A 15,218-nucleotide genomic window follows, 5' to 3' on the forward strand; every position below is an offset into this window, starting at 1 on the left:
ACTCACACATTCACACATACTTAAATAGAGTTAAGATATGTGAATATATTTTTAGAGCATGTACACATATACTCTACATATAAATATATATTTGTAGTGTGTGTATATCTATTTATATCTAGACAGACACTGATCAATAGATAAGATTCTTTAACTTTCTCTGAAACTGGAGAGGTGGTAAAGCATAAACGTTTCAAAGTACTTCTTTGCATAAGTAAGCTTGAAGATCTGAGGCATTAACAAGCGAAGTTTTTAATGATGACAGAAAACTAAAAACTTACATGCTTTTTGAAATGGTAACCCAAATCACATATAATTAGAATAGAGTTCAATGGTAAAATTACAAAATCACAGTGAGCAGAAAGAAGGCCACTTTCAACCCCAGCTGCTGCCACTGGAGGGATGTTTGCAGAGAAGCACAGGAAATAATCAGAGAATAAGTAGCCTCTGAATAAAAGGCTGCAGCCCATTGGGAGATATTCTTGTCTTAGATAAAGAATAGGAAATTTCTAAAACTCAGTCTTCACAATGATGATGTCATCATGTAGCTTACAATATTGCAGGCAATGGTCATAATGGAAGAGAGTTGCATCTCCTTATGTAATTATACGTAGATCAATCTATGCATGACAAAGTGAGAACAAAATTAGCTAAAGACTGAGCTTTGATTAATTGTGAAGTAAGACTGAAAACTTTAAACTTAATACAGCAGCTCTGTACAGGGAAAGGGTACAGGTGAATAGTCCAGTATGAACAAGATGATAAATCAAGGAGAGAATGACAACAGCAGTGTAGAATAACTATGAAAAACAAAGAGCAAGTTCAAAACCAGGATAAAATTATCACTCTACTACTTCTAAATAAGAACTTGACTAATTCTAAAACACTAAAGTAAGACTGAGAACTCTAAAACTACACGAAACTACACGTCAGTTAAATCTGTGCACACTACAGAATGTACCATATGTAAACGCTTACAGTGACCTCCTTCACAAAGCCAGTATTGTTCATTCCATATAATAGGGAAAATTATTCTCAACTAATAATTTTGTTGTGTATTTAAAGTCCTGAGAAAATATGACCTTTTGGTTTTGTAGCAGAGCTACACTATATATTCCCAATATTCCCAACGAATATCTAAGTAATATCTTAACCCTCAAATGACTAGCTTATTTAATTTTTCCTATATAATTCGCTATATGAATAGGGATTATTGACATAAACTACCTATCACCCTCAAAAACATGGTGTTTGCCAAGTATACTTAAAATTCATTATGTAGGGGTGCCTGAGTGGCTCAGTGGGTTAATGCCTCTGCCTTCGGCTCAGGTCATGATCTCAGGGTCCTAGGATGGAGCCCCGCTCTCTCTGCTCAGCAGGGAGCTTGCTTCCCCCTCTCTCTCTGCCTGCCTCTCTGCCTACTTGTGATCTCTGTCTGTCAAATAAATAAATAAACTCTTTAAAAAAAATTCATTATGTAGAAAAATGTTTTCTTATATATATATAGCTGTCACAGTTTAATGCTGAAAAGATCCTGGCCTTTTCAGTTAATTCTAAAAGTTTTTTTTGTTGTTGTTGTTTTTTTTAATGATTAGTTGAGTAGGTGAAAAACAGCAATTTGGGTCACTTTTGGGTCAAGATTAGATGCTACACAATAAATATGGGATAGCCTCATTAGTAATGTACTCTCATTTTCCGTTTTTATTTTTACACTCTCAAATATTTATATTTTTACAAATAATTCCTACTTGTTTTCCACTTGGATAATTTATATTTTTAGACTGCTAATTTTCACTTCGTCTCAAAAATGACACGACAACATTAGGAATATTCTTGCTTCTTGGTACTAAAGCAAGATTTATATATACATTTGAATATACATACGTAAATAAACTCATAAAGTTTAGGTAACACTAATATTGAGTGGAGCTCTTAAATGAGAGGGGATAGGAGTTACCCACTACCACCCCATCAGTAAGAAGCAAAAGGAGAAATTCCAGGGTAATGCTGATGGAGAGAAGGGAGTTAGCCTGAAGAGCAGTGTCAGCTATACGTGTGTGTATACGAGATGCAGTATCAAGTAGCATTTGCATGCACAGATTAATATTAGATATACTGTTTTAAAATATACCACTTATTTTCTGTTAGGCTGACACACTGGAATATTTTTTTCCAGAAAAAATTACTTGCTCTCTGATACTTTCTAGCCCTTTACCTGGTTCTAAGAACCAAATGGCCATCCTGTTAAGGAGGTCCAATTGCTAGAGCACCTGCGTATACTTTTTTAAGAAGATGGGGAACACTTTCCATGCACTCTCCGTCTATCCCAGGTATAAAAAAGCAACCATACATTCTTACTCTTGCCATCCTTTACATAACACCTCTCTTTCCTAAGAGTTTACGAGATGTGGAAACTAACGGATAGAAGATTAAGATTTTTGTCTATGGTCACCCAGTAAAGTAACAGCTGAACTAGGAGCAAGTCCAAGTTCCCTGTTTTCTACCACATTGTGCTGCTTTGCACAAGGATTCAAAAAAAACAATAATGAAAGCACATACCTCTCTTTTCATAAGGGCAATGCATTCCTCTCCCAGGCTATACATTTGTAAAAATCAACATGATATTTCAAGTCATTCTAGACCCATGGTTCGCTGCTTTTAAGTAGTAGGCACTCTAAAAAGGCTTTGAAAAGTCTTTTGACTTTAACTCCAAGAGGAGCTGCTGTGTAGGTTCAAAGCTTCCTATGGCTGCCTAGAATCCAGAAGGGCACAGTATTTCCCAGGAACTTTAAACACAACTGTCTTATTATCTAATGAGCACTCAGTCCGCTTCAAACTGAACAAACCCCAAATCCTGGTGGACCTAAATATCTCAGCAAGTTCTAGAGTATCACACAATGAAATTTTATTTTCCAGTCTTACAGACTTCTGTGGGGGATGGGAGAGGTTAAATGATGGATAACATCTTTCTAGTTGGGGCATACTTTGGAGAAATAGCTTAGGTTTTCTTAGAGTTTCTAGAGTTACTTTTCTTTCTGTACCACTATTCCCACAGCTGGGATCCACGCTGTAGCAATGTCTTTTCCTTCTTTGTTACCTATATTATGCCAACCCACTTTCAACACTCAACGTATGGTGGATCGGCTTTTTTTAGTTTCCTCCAACCATGACACCTACTGTAATTGCTCTCTTTTGTTTAGGCACAAATTTATATGTTTCTCATAGTCTTACTCCATATTCCATTTAGTTTTATCTCTTCAGTTAACTTGTAAACTCTCTGCGTTCACAGCCCTTCACGCAGCCACATGTGTTACCCACAGCAGTAATACGTTAATGTGTTGACTGAATTACCAGAACTTCCCCTACATCTGCCCAGAATCTGTGCAGAATCCCCACTGGCCATAGTTTCCGAAAAGCTGCATATCTTCCTCAGATTTTTTATCTTTCTCAGGATACTCACAGGAGCCTTCTCTTCTTCAGGAGGAAATCTACCTGAGGCAAGGTATGGACTCAGTACACACTTCTACTCAAAATAATAGACAGAATGTCTTGATGCTTAATCTGTTCCTGTCTCTCCTTATGTACCTGAGTCCTACAATTAATTAGCAGTCAGGATAATCTGGTCCACAGGGACCATAGGCTCCATTTCAGAGCTCCTGATCTTTCCCTTTCAGATCAGGAAATTCTCCCTGACGATGTTCTTCAGTCAGATGGCAACCATTTTACTTCTTCTGTTTGACACACATGAATAAAGTTCTGATTACTTTAGAAAAAAATGATTTTGCTTTTACCATTATTTAAAGTGCAGATACATATTCCTAACAGCATTTTCAGGCTGACATCCTATTTTCTACTTACCTCTTTGAGATCTCAGCTGCCTTCAGTGCTGTCCTTTAGGACTCTAGGAGGCCTGGCTATGAACCAACCTTTCCTCTTTCAGACAGACATGTTTTCCTTTCCACAGGATCACTCAATTATTTTTTATCCCTCCCATTCTCATTACATAAGAATAAGACAAAAAATATGCCGCTTGTAGGTATGGTAACATGTCACATACTTGACCCTATCTGTCAAGCACACAGCAATCTTTGGGATAATTTTGAGTGGAACAGTAAGAAACTGATATCTCCTATTTTTATGAAAAGTTATAAAGGTTACACACTAAAAGACAAGAATAAGTTACATCATTATTTCCAGTATCCTTGTTCCTACCTAATAATATGTCTTTAATTAATACACTTACAGTAAATGTGTAATAGACCAAAAATATGCTCCTAATATTTGAAATCCTTTTCTGTGATTATAAACTTCTGGGGAATGTACGATTTGGATTATAAAGTGAAAATCATCTTCTACTGAATTCAATCAATGATATTAAGAGAAAAGGAACTAAAGTGTTTTAAAACCAAGATTAGAAAAGGCATAGTGTCTTGGAAAAGTAGAAAGAAACCAATATAAAAAGAGCTTACCTGGCATCAGTGCAAGATGGTAGAGTTAAGAAAGAAATGGAACTGTACTAGCATAAAATGGAAAAGTGCATGCCCCATAATGGAACATGAGGGGCTCTATTAGTAAGTTGAAAAAAAAAAAAAATCCATCCAATGCATGTGCCTGGATTCTGAAAGAGTTGTGAAATTTCTTTCTGTAAACAAATCTCACAAACAACCTAAGACCACTGTTTGACTGACATATTATATCTTAAATTAGTGGGTAGGTTCAATAATATCTTAAAGTCTCTGCTCACTTACAACTTTGTGATTGTAGAGGCCCAAAAGTTTATTAGCTGGGTTCAAAAATAAAAATAGGACACAGTTTTCTACAAATGCCATCATTTCGTCTGCTGTAAATTGTGTGTTTACACTGACATGGAGACAAAGAAATGAAATTTCATTTTGTGGAACTATTCAGTTAACAGCAATTACAATGGAGCTGAAAATGTTCACCCTATTCATACCTGAAATGCACTCAATACAATACTCTGCTTATCTTTCCAAAATAGCCTAAAAAGAGAGTAAGACATGCTCCAATTCAGCTCCCAGCTGAGAGCCCAAACACTTAGTTTACTGCAGCTGCTAAACACCAGCATCAACATTAGAACCAGGTGGGTATGTTTGCTATTTGCCTCTGCCTTTGTCAGTTACAAGCCTTAAAACCAACTCCCTCAAGACTTCCCAAAGCACGAGGACCAGACCAAAGAATGTGAATGAGGAATCACCTCTACAGCTGGAAAACAACCCAGGACCACAGTTCCTAACACTGTCTCAAAAAGACATAAACTCGACTCCTAAGACTCATGCTGGTAAGTCCCATCTCCATGTGTGCTACCACAATCACATCAAAACTAACTTTTCAAAGAATACAGAACATGTTCTTTCAGAAAACTTTGCTTGTATCCTGCTTCTCAAAGAAGACTTCAGGGGTTCACCTTGTAATACACACACACAAGATAATAATAATTCTACAGTATCAATAAGAAGAGTCAGAATAAGCGACAATAAAATTAAGCCAAGAAATCAAGATCATGAAAAAAAAGCCTTCCTTGGATTTCTTTTGTGACATTTATTCACCAGAACTTCATTTCTAAATGTTTACTTCTGATTCTTAATTATTTGAACCCTGGAATCCTTTCTGACTTATTCTCTAGAAAATGATTCCTTAGGTTTGACATACGACCTGCTCAATCCAAATACTTAATAGACCACTTAAGGACTTTCCTAGGGATTTATAAGACACGAGCAAGTAATACTACATAAAATAATCTGCCCATTTTACTTGTGAATTCTCAGTAACGTGGCCAGCAAGGACGACTCTGAATGAACAAAAATAATCCTGGTTACAAAGGGCAGGTCACTTTTCCTTGTGATGGTGGCCAAGGTGGTGATGTGATGGTATTAGTCTGTGAATGTGTATGAGCAGGTAGGGACAGTGGGGTAAGAAGTGGAAAGACAGAAAAAGCTGACTACATGTGATAGAGCTTCAGACCAATTTTTTTTTTCAGCAACACTTATTAAAGTCTTATCCGCCTCTTCTCCCACAGGCTGACACCCTAAATACGTGTTCAGTCAAAAGCAGCATATGATATAATAGGATCTCCAAACTCGAACTGGACAAAAATCACAATTCAGTGCACTTGGAACAAATTTGCCATGAGGATGGCAATATCCTGGGACTGGATGTAATGGTCAACAGATGTTCCAGAGCACCTAACCTTTTGGGTCAATCTATCCATTCAGATTCAACCCCCTGACAATCTGAAATACCTTCCAGACCCTTCCTATCCACCTTATCCCCTGATTCTCAATTCCACCAACTCTTCTCTATACAGCTACTGCCTGGGATGTCATCCCTAAATTATATGATATTAACTGACATTACTGGAATTGAGTGAATAAAGCTTGCTATAATTGATATTACTGGAATTGAGTGACTATAGTATGTTTGATAAACTTACCCTGTTTATTGCTTCTGGCACATCCTGGGAGCTATTTATAGAGGGTGCATTAACCATTTCAGGATACCCAGTCATTGGCTGATTTGGTTGGCTCCCATTAAAAACTACTCAGGCTGAGACTATAATTCTGTTTTTCATTTGTAGATTTGTCTTGTACTAATGCATTTATAATCTTTCATGAGCCTCCTTGGAAATTAAGGACCTGATGGGTCAGAAGTAAAAATACAGTGTGTGGCAATAGAGCTGTTTTTATCGTTAGCAAAACAACTGAGAAGTTTACTAGGAGATACAATTCTCAGTATGCTGCTTTACCAAGAGGATCTCTAGAAAACACAGTTAGGGAGTGCCTGGGTGGCTCAGTAGGTTAAGCATCTGACTCTTGATTTCGGCTCAGGTCAGGATCTCAGGCTAGTGAGGTGGAGTCTCATGACCCTCTCCGTTCTCAGCACGAAGTCTGCTTGAGATTCTCTCTCTCCTTCCCTCCTACTGCTTCTCTCCCCCCACTCTGCTAAATAAATAAATAAATAAAATCTTTAAAAAGAAAAAGAAAAGAAAACATAGTTAAACAGCCCAAACAATTTATGACACAGAATAACTTACAAAGAAAACTTTCAAAACTGGAAAAATGCTTTGGATCACTTGGTTCTAGGTACTTCAGTTAAATAGACACATAGCTGGGATTTACTATGACCTTTGATGCTATGTTTAATTAGTTATCCTAAACTTCATACAAGGGAAGTCCAACAAAATAATGCCAGCAATGGATACCATTTTACTGTTCATTTAATGACTTTGGTTTTCAGCGTAAGGAAAATTAAAATTAAAACACTAAAATTCGAAGACTCTTTTGAGGAAAAAATTTTTGAATGCAAATAACTATCTAAACTTCAAGAAAGTCAAATCTGTAACTCAAGAAAATGGATTTTAAAAACAACACAAATACAGATATCTCCAAATGACCATTATCCATCAAAATAGTTAACATTTATTTCAGGAAGTCCACATCAACTCTTCTGATGCAGCTCTATTATAAAAAAATTCTTTTTTTGCGATTTTCCTTTCAGAAGTGTTTTCAAACAATTTATATCACTGCGATGCCATGACTGATACAGAGTATCTAAGAAATCAACAGGAAAAATGTCAGTTTTTTAATGTCTTTTTTAAATGACATCAAAATTATTGGTGGAGGTCAGGAGATAGGTGGAAGTGAAGGATAATTTCCCTTACCCAAATGCCACACATTGCAAATCTCAGCTAGTGTGCAGTTAGTTTGCTGAGCAATATCCCAAGATAAATGACAATAAGTTCTAGGTCTACAGCATAAACTTTCACACATAAGTATTGCACATGGTGTCAAGTTGATTGAACATAAGAGAAAGAAGATTATAGTAACTCAAGATAATATCATCTGTGCCTTAAAACAAATATTCGGTTTAAAAAAAAACAAACCCTGAATTACTAAATCAAGAAGTTAATTTGAGGCTGCAAAGAAATAATTTTGCTTGATTTACACACAATTTTTACTTCTTTAAGCTGGCTACTAGAAGACAAAATTAAGAAATAATACTTTGTGTGTTACATGAATGGTTTTCATTAGCAAACACAGACAAAAGGATAAAGCGATACAGATTTTTATGGTAGCAAAGTTCCTATGTAGGTCTTAAAGTCTGCTTATAATTGCCCTTTTTATTTATTCATTTTCAAGGCTTTCCATGTAAAATGTTCAAAACACATCTATAACCTTACACTAACTCTTCTGTGTCCTTTTCACAATTGATCAATATTTTATACCTAAATTAAAAAAAAAAAAAACCTGTTCTCTTCACACACTTTCACTAATAAAATTCAAACGACTTTAGATTAACAAAGGTCATGGTTTACAAAGTCAGCAATGAAATTTTAAGTCCATATTGGTGGTTCTCAAACTTCAGCAAGCATCACAGTCATCATGGCCTGAGGTCATGAACACAGACTGCTGGGTCCCACATCCAGAATTTCTGATTTAGAAAGGTGAGGGGCCTGAGAATTTGCATTTCTAACAAGTTCCCAGGTGATGCTGATGCTGAAGGTTAGGGATTCCCACTGTAAGAACCTAACTTGTGCTAAGACATACTTAAAAAGTAACAATATATTTGTTCACCCACCTAATAGCTGTTGCATTTATAACGACCAAGGTTGCTGATTGATTTTCATACAAACCCCATTCCATTCCAAGTCAGATGCCTAATACCCACATCAATATTAAAAGAAAACAAACAAAACAAGACCACCGCTTTCATCACAAAGATCAGTTCAGTAGCAGAACTGCCTCCCCCTTTTTTGTTAAGCACCATTGGCATTATTTCCATGTAATTGTTTCCTACTTATCTCCACTCCTACATCTTACCCTTTTCCACTGCCCAACATGAAACTTGCCAGGACAATAATCTGAATGACAAAAAGTGACAGGAAAATGGTACCGTACCTTTCTAATCCAGACAGTTCTAGCACGTCCTGTCCCCCCAATCTTTCTAACTTCTCATTATCTCCTACACACACACACACACACACACCATACACACATACAGTTGTTTTTTTTTTAAATCCTTTTAACTGGGATGGTCCTAACAAATGGAAGAGAAATAAATGACTTAGACATGAGATAAAAGGAATCCAGTCTCCCTCACGCTAAGGAATAGCTTCTTGAGAAACCTCTACTTTCAGCGTTCCTCCATCCCTAGAATCTCAGCCACTCTCATCTCAGGGACACCAGAGACCAGCAGAAGTCAAAAGAGCACTAAATTAATCCCTGCCTTCCTCAGTGCCTCACCTTCTGCTGTCAGCCAAGCAGTAAGGTCTGCCTGGAGTCTCAACATCTCCCTTATACACACACAAACACCACCACCACCTCCCTCAAGCAAGTTCTCTTTCATTTGGTAATGAGGGGATGGGTAGAGAAAGGAAATTAAGATGTCTGTAAGTGGGAGAACGTGAAATTTTCCTGGCCCATGCCAAAAAGGGAATTAGTAAGACAGGAAAGGGGAGTGGCAGATGGAGTTCCTGGCTCTAGACCCCCTCCGGGCCACCCCCTCCCACTGCTCAGACCAGGAAGAACACAGTGGAGACAGTAAAAGCTACTATGGGATCTCCCCCATCCCTTCCCAAGCATCTACCCAGGGCGCACATTACATTCCCAGAGAGTTTGAGTATTCAAGGTCCCCTTGCACCCATGCCCTCTCTGCAGTAAGTTCTAGGGTCTACAGGGAGAGCTCTGACATTTCCACAAACACTCCTGCCCTTTGCTCCAGAACAGCCATTGACCTAGCACTGCAGTGCTGGGGTCCAAACCCCGCCAGCACTTTGATAGACAACGAAGGTAGTAGGTTGATTTCCAGCACACATGGACCGTAGGGGAGCTGTGGGAGAGTTTTGGCCTGCTGTACCCTCAAGAGCTATTCTCCTAACCTCTCTACCATATCTTTGAGATAAAAGTTATGTTCCCCTTGTGGCACTGCCTGCTTGTCCCGGGAAAAGACCCACATTTCAACCAGAGCCTGGGTATGTGTGTGTGAGTCTATCTTTCAGTCCCGAAAGCCAAGGGTGCCAACTGCTGACAGGCAAAGGAACCTGGATTTGCTCCTGAGGGCTTAAAAATCTCCAAATTAACAAGCTCGCCCTTCTCTTGGTCCTAACCCGCCCAGACCTGGGTTTTCCAGAAAACTGAGGTTGTGTTCCTGTTGCTGCGAGCTGGTGTCCTGCCCCGGGGCCCAGACGCGCGCGGACTTGGCCATCCGTTCATTCATGCATTTTGCTCATCCATTCACATAAACATGTCCCTTAATTGTGTCTGGCATCGAGAGTCTTGCCTGCTATTTTCCCCTCCCCAAGTCAGTATTCATGGCAACGCTGGTGCAGAACGCAACTCAACTGTAACCCCACTTCCTGAGCCGGAAAATCAAGTCATAGAGGCATTCACCAAAAAAAAAAAAAAAAAAAAGAAAAAAAAAGAAAGAAAGAAAGAAAGAAGAAAAAAAGAAAGAAAAAGAAAGAAAGAAAAAGAGGAAAGAAAGAAAAGGAGGAGAGAAGGAAAAAGCGGGAGACAGAGAGGGATGGGAAGCTCACTGGGGTCACATTCGAAGCTTCCCTTCAGGGGAAACCGCGGCACCGACACCGCGGCAATGCAAGGAGCCAAATGATTATTAAATCAAAGACTGCTAGAGCTCGGGGCCCTAGCGGGGATAAATCAAGCGCAAAGCCACTCATTCGCAAGAGTACTATGTTGCCGGCTCGACCCAACTCCCAGCCCCAGCCGAGACGCTGGGGGAGCGGCTCGCAACCCAATCCGCAGCACGCTCGCTGCCTCCTTACGGCTCCCAATAACGTGATGAAGTGTAAATCAAACACCACGCCGGGAGGGGCCCCGGAACGGTGCGAGTCGTGCATTTTCGCTCGCCAGCCCATCTTGCCTAAGAATCACAAGGTCACGATAGCGTCGCTATTCCACTCACCGTATACTCCTTGGCCAGAGATCCCCTCCAGGAGGACTGTCAGCAGCCACACGAGACCGTACACTAAATCCATCTTCACGTGAACATGAACATATCCAGCCCAGGGGGTACGCAGCGGGACCTTCCGGAGGCCGGCGGCTAGTCGAGCGCGCTCCACTCGCGCCCGGGCCGAGCCGAGGTGCCCGGGAACCGCTCGCCGAAGAAGAAAGCGCCGTCCGTCCGTCCTTCCCCGGCGGCGTCCGTGAGCGGAGCGCAGGAGCCCCGCACACCCCACACTCATGCACACACACACACACACACACACACACAGCACAATACCCTGACACACACTCACACGCACGCCGCACTCACACCGGGCGCCTGGGAAAATCGCAGACGCCGGGGAGGAGCAGGGGGCGTGATGGGAAGGTGGCCGTGAGGCGAAGTGTTCTTCAGGGGATCGGGCTCGAGTCTCCGCAGCTACGGCGGCGGCGGCGCTCTGGGCTGGCAGCGGGCGCGAGCCAGGGTCCGGGGGTGCCGAGCGGTGCGAGCCTGACGCGGGCAGCCACGGAGCAGGAAGTGGCCTCTGACTCGGGGCACCGAGCAGGGGCGTCCTCGCCTGGGTTCGCCTTTACAAAGTAACTCGCGAAGGTCCCCGGAGCAGTGTCAAGCGGCGGCAGCGGCCCGCCCGCCCGCAGTCCGGAGCCCCCAGCCCTGCTGTCTTGCCTTCCCCCATTCCATCAGTTGCCATTGCAACGCCAATCCTGTTACACGATACAGGCTCGCATCGCCGAGCAGAGAGAGGAGGAAGAGGAGGAGGAAGAGGAGGAGGAAGAGGAGGAGGAAGAGGAGGAGTGGGGCTAGGGGGCCGGGGGTGGGGAGGACGGGATGAGAGGAGGGGGAAGAAGGAGGAGAGGGACCGACGCGGAGCGGAGTGTGCGTCTGGAGCTCTCTCGGGCACCAGCCTCAGCCGCCGCCGCCGCCGCCGCCACCACCGTTCTCCAAAATAGCCGTTAGCGCCCTGCCAGCGAAGAAGGGGCTCCGGGCGGCCGCACCAATTCCGGGAGCAGAAAGCAGAGTCCAGGCACCGCCACTTGCGAAAAAGGGAGAATGCCAAGCAGAGACCGGATCCGCACACACGTCTACGCGTGCCCACCGACACCGCGCGCGTCCTCTTGGCTTCCGCGCCGCCCCCGCCAGGTGGAGGGGTGGGGGCGGTCGGGACAGGCGGGAGTTTAGAGGAGGGAGCCGCAGAAGGGGTTCCCCGCCTGGGCTAACGTAGTGCTGGCATCCAGAGCTGAACGCGGGAGCGGCCGCCCGAGGAGGACACCCAGCTGCGTGGCCGCGCGGGTCGGGCCCCAGCTGCGGCAGAGATGCCGGGCCGCGCGGCGGAGCGCCCAGGGCTCGACGCCGGCCGGAATCCCTGGGTGTGCGCGGGAGTGCGCGCCACGGAGGCTAGAGGAGGGGGTGGAAGAGGAGGGCGAAGCCGAAAGCAGGCGGACGGGCTGCCGGGCTGCCCGAGAGGGAGGCTGTGTGTGGTCACGTTGCGCGCTACGTGCTGAGAGCGCGAGCTGCTAGCCGCAGCTGGGCGACGTCAAAGCCGGGTGCGCGGCTCAGCCGCCTGCCTCCGCGCCTCCTCTGCCTCCTCTGCTCCGCCTTCGCTCTGCCTGCCTGTGTCAGCCGAGGAGCTCATCAGTATGGACAGCGCCGAGAGGCTCCGCGTCCGGCCTCCAGCTTTCCCCGCCGAGGCCCTCCCCGGACTCTGGGAGCTCCGCGGCGGCAGACCGCCGTTGTTATGCTTGATGCCGCTGTTTGCGCTTGCACGCGGGAGGGCCGGCTACCAGCCTAGATCAGGGTAATTAACAACACACTATCTCCTCCTCCCCGCCGCCCAAGGTCTTCCAGGACCCGTTTTGCTTGACTAGAGGGCAGAACAGGCCAGGCACTTGGAAGTGCCTTCGTTTCTTCCCCATTTCCGTCCTTTTAAATGGAAATGTGGTCATCGTGGCAATGAGGTGTCTCTCCTCTCTAGGAGAGAAACACTAGGAGTTCAGAGCTTAGTTTATTTAATATGCAACATCTCCTACTAAAGTTAGCTGCTTTGAAAATCTTTTCTCTTTTGTGAAAGACAGACTCTCATTGGGAGCAGAGCTACCTAGTTCTGATACTGAGTTTAAGAAATTCGTAGTTGCAAAAGGATTAGAAAATTCGAGGCATCTTTAATTTACATTGGAGCGAGTGTAGAAATACTTAACCAAATTTTGATAGGGAAAACTGGGAAGTGGTTTGTGAAGTGGTTTGTGAGTTGTTTTTATAACCACAATAATTAGTGCTTCCTGCGTGCAATTCACTTTTTTGAATATATTCTTCACTATTCAAACGGTATATGGATAAGGAAGTGATTAAAATAGCTAAAAACGTGCATTTATACATGGGTAACAAAAGTAATTGCTATGGAGAATCTGGAGCATAGTATTCATTTATCTGCTCCCATAATAAATTAACATAACATACTGCAGTTCCCTCTCCCCCTGCTACTTCTGCTGTGGGGAGGGAACTCCAAACACATGAAAATGAATAGTCCCCATTGTCTCCAATGAGGTCCTTTAACTCAATTAAGTGAATTATGTATATTATCTTTTTAGGGTGTGATCTAGCGCTTACCCTCTGGCTTTCCAAGACAGGAGGAACCAAGAATGTTGAGAGGGGCCCAATGGATGCCTCACATGTTGTTGGGGACCCCTTCTTTATGAAACACCACTTTCAAGGATGGAATTAAGTATCATTTTAGAAGTAAAACTCAATGTGGCATTTCTCAAGAGAATGAAGTTCACTAGTCATTTGTGTAGGGAAGGTGGGCAGTAGGAATTGTCTTAGGTTTCTGAAGATCTGTCTTTTTAAAAGTAAATCATTCCTGCGTAGTACAGCACAGCAGCTTCAAGGGACAGTAAACTGCAACTCTCAGATGGCAGCTCACGATATGTCCATGAGGTACTTCCAGATTTTAGCTGCTCATGTTCTGCAAACTGCAGATGTACTTCTGCAAATGTACTTCACCTGCATACTGGCACTGTTCTTTTTGGGGGGGGCAGGGTAGGGAGGTGTTCTTATTTATGGAATCCTAGGCCCTTTGACTGTTTGCAGAACTCTAGATTTAAATATCTTATTATCACAGAATCTCAGTGTATCGCATTGACAAAGGAATCCAGACTAAGTGACTATCCCTAATGGAGAATTTTTTCCTTATCCTTGAACATTAGAACATAAGCTTTGGGAACTCAGGGCCTTTATTTTCCACGTAGTGCACATCTCAGCCTAGGGAAGAACCATACACCCGTGGAAACCTCAGCAGTTCCTGAATGAACTCTTTGGAGCTTGGAGAGAACTTAGAGAACCTGGACATTGAAGAATTTATTTCAGTTGAGGAAACAGTCAGATGTTTGTACTCTGGGCCAGGCCTAATTCTGGATTTTAAACATACAAAAATATATAAGACAGAATCCCTTCCTTTAAGAAACACACATAGTGGACAGGGTGTGTTAGTCAACACATGCACCACTACTATGGGTATTATATAAGTAAAGTCCCAGGGCACTAGGTGGCAAATTTTACATGCAATCATTAATTGAGTAACGTGACAGTGAGGATAAAAATTGCACTGGATTTAATATTTGTTGTTGTTGTTCCTATGAAAATATTGGATAGATAACTTTTGGAAACAAATGGCAAGTTCAACCAATCAAGGTTTTGTTTGTTTGTTTGTTTGTTTGTTGTTTTCTGCTTGAAATTCAACATTTTTTTATCTGCCCTGACCAACCCGGTATGTTGTATTCAGCCACACCTAGCACTAGCTACTAAAGGCCTCCAGGTGGTGAGCCTGAGCTGAGGCTTAATGACTGGCAGGGAGAAGGTTTATCAGAGAGGAGAGGAGTTTTAGAAGACAGGTCCAAAGGCTGCAATGAAATCAGACCCAGGACACTCTGTCGCCCAATTAGTGTAGTTTCCTGTAGGAGCAGTATAAATAACTTTGTAGATTACCAGCTTCTTGGATTTTGCATTGTGAATATGGATGCTGCATAGAGCCCAAAGGAATCCCACGTTTCATTACTGCTAGGGCCCACTCAAGAGTATTCTTATAACAAGAATAGCAGTGAACACTTAATCTTTTCTGATTACAGGACCATGAAAATTTAGGGGCTCTCCGCTGACAAACCTTATTACCTTAATAACCTGTTATAGTTTTATTGACTATGGTTTCTTTTTAATTTCTATCTCCATCTTCCAGCATGAGCGTGACATTC

General features: G+C 42.7%; 1 protein-coding gene across 2 annotated transcripts in view; it reads right to left on the reverse strand.

The window, feature by feature from the left end:
* Positions 1-11,726, reverse strand: part of MDGA2 (MAM domain containing glycosylphosphatidylinositol anchor 2) — an 878,646-nt gene extending 866,920 nt beyond the window's left edge. For both annotated transcript variants that reach the window (XR_006818839.1, XM_046010033.1), the window contains exon 1: positions 10,939-11,726. Coding sequence is in view for 1 of the 2 variants with exons in the window: in XM_046010033.1 (XP_045865989.1) it covers positions 10,939-11,218 (280 nt within the window). In the remaining variant the exon portion in view is untranslated. The remainder of the gene's footprint in view (positions 1-10,938) is intronic.
* Positions 11,727-15,218: the final 3,492 nt, after the last annotated feature.

The sequence above is a fragment of the Meles meles genome, chromosome 6, assembly GCF_922984935.1.
Source record: "Meles meles chromosome 6, mMelMel3.1 paternal haplotype, whole genome shotgun sequence".
In the NCBI taxonomy this organism is placed as follows: domain Eukaryota; kingdom Metazoa; phylum Chordata; class Mammalia; order Carnivora; family Mustelidae; genus Meles; species Meles meles.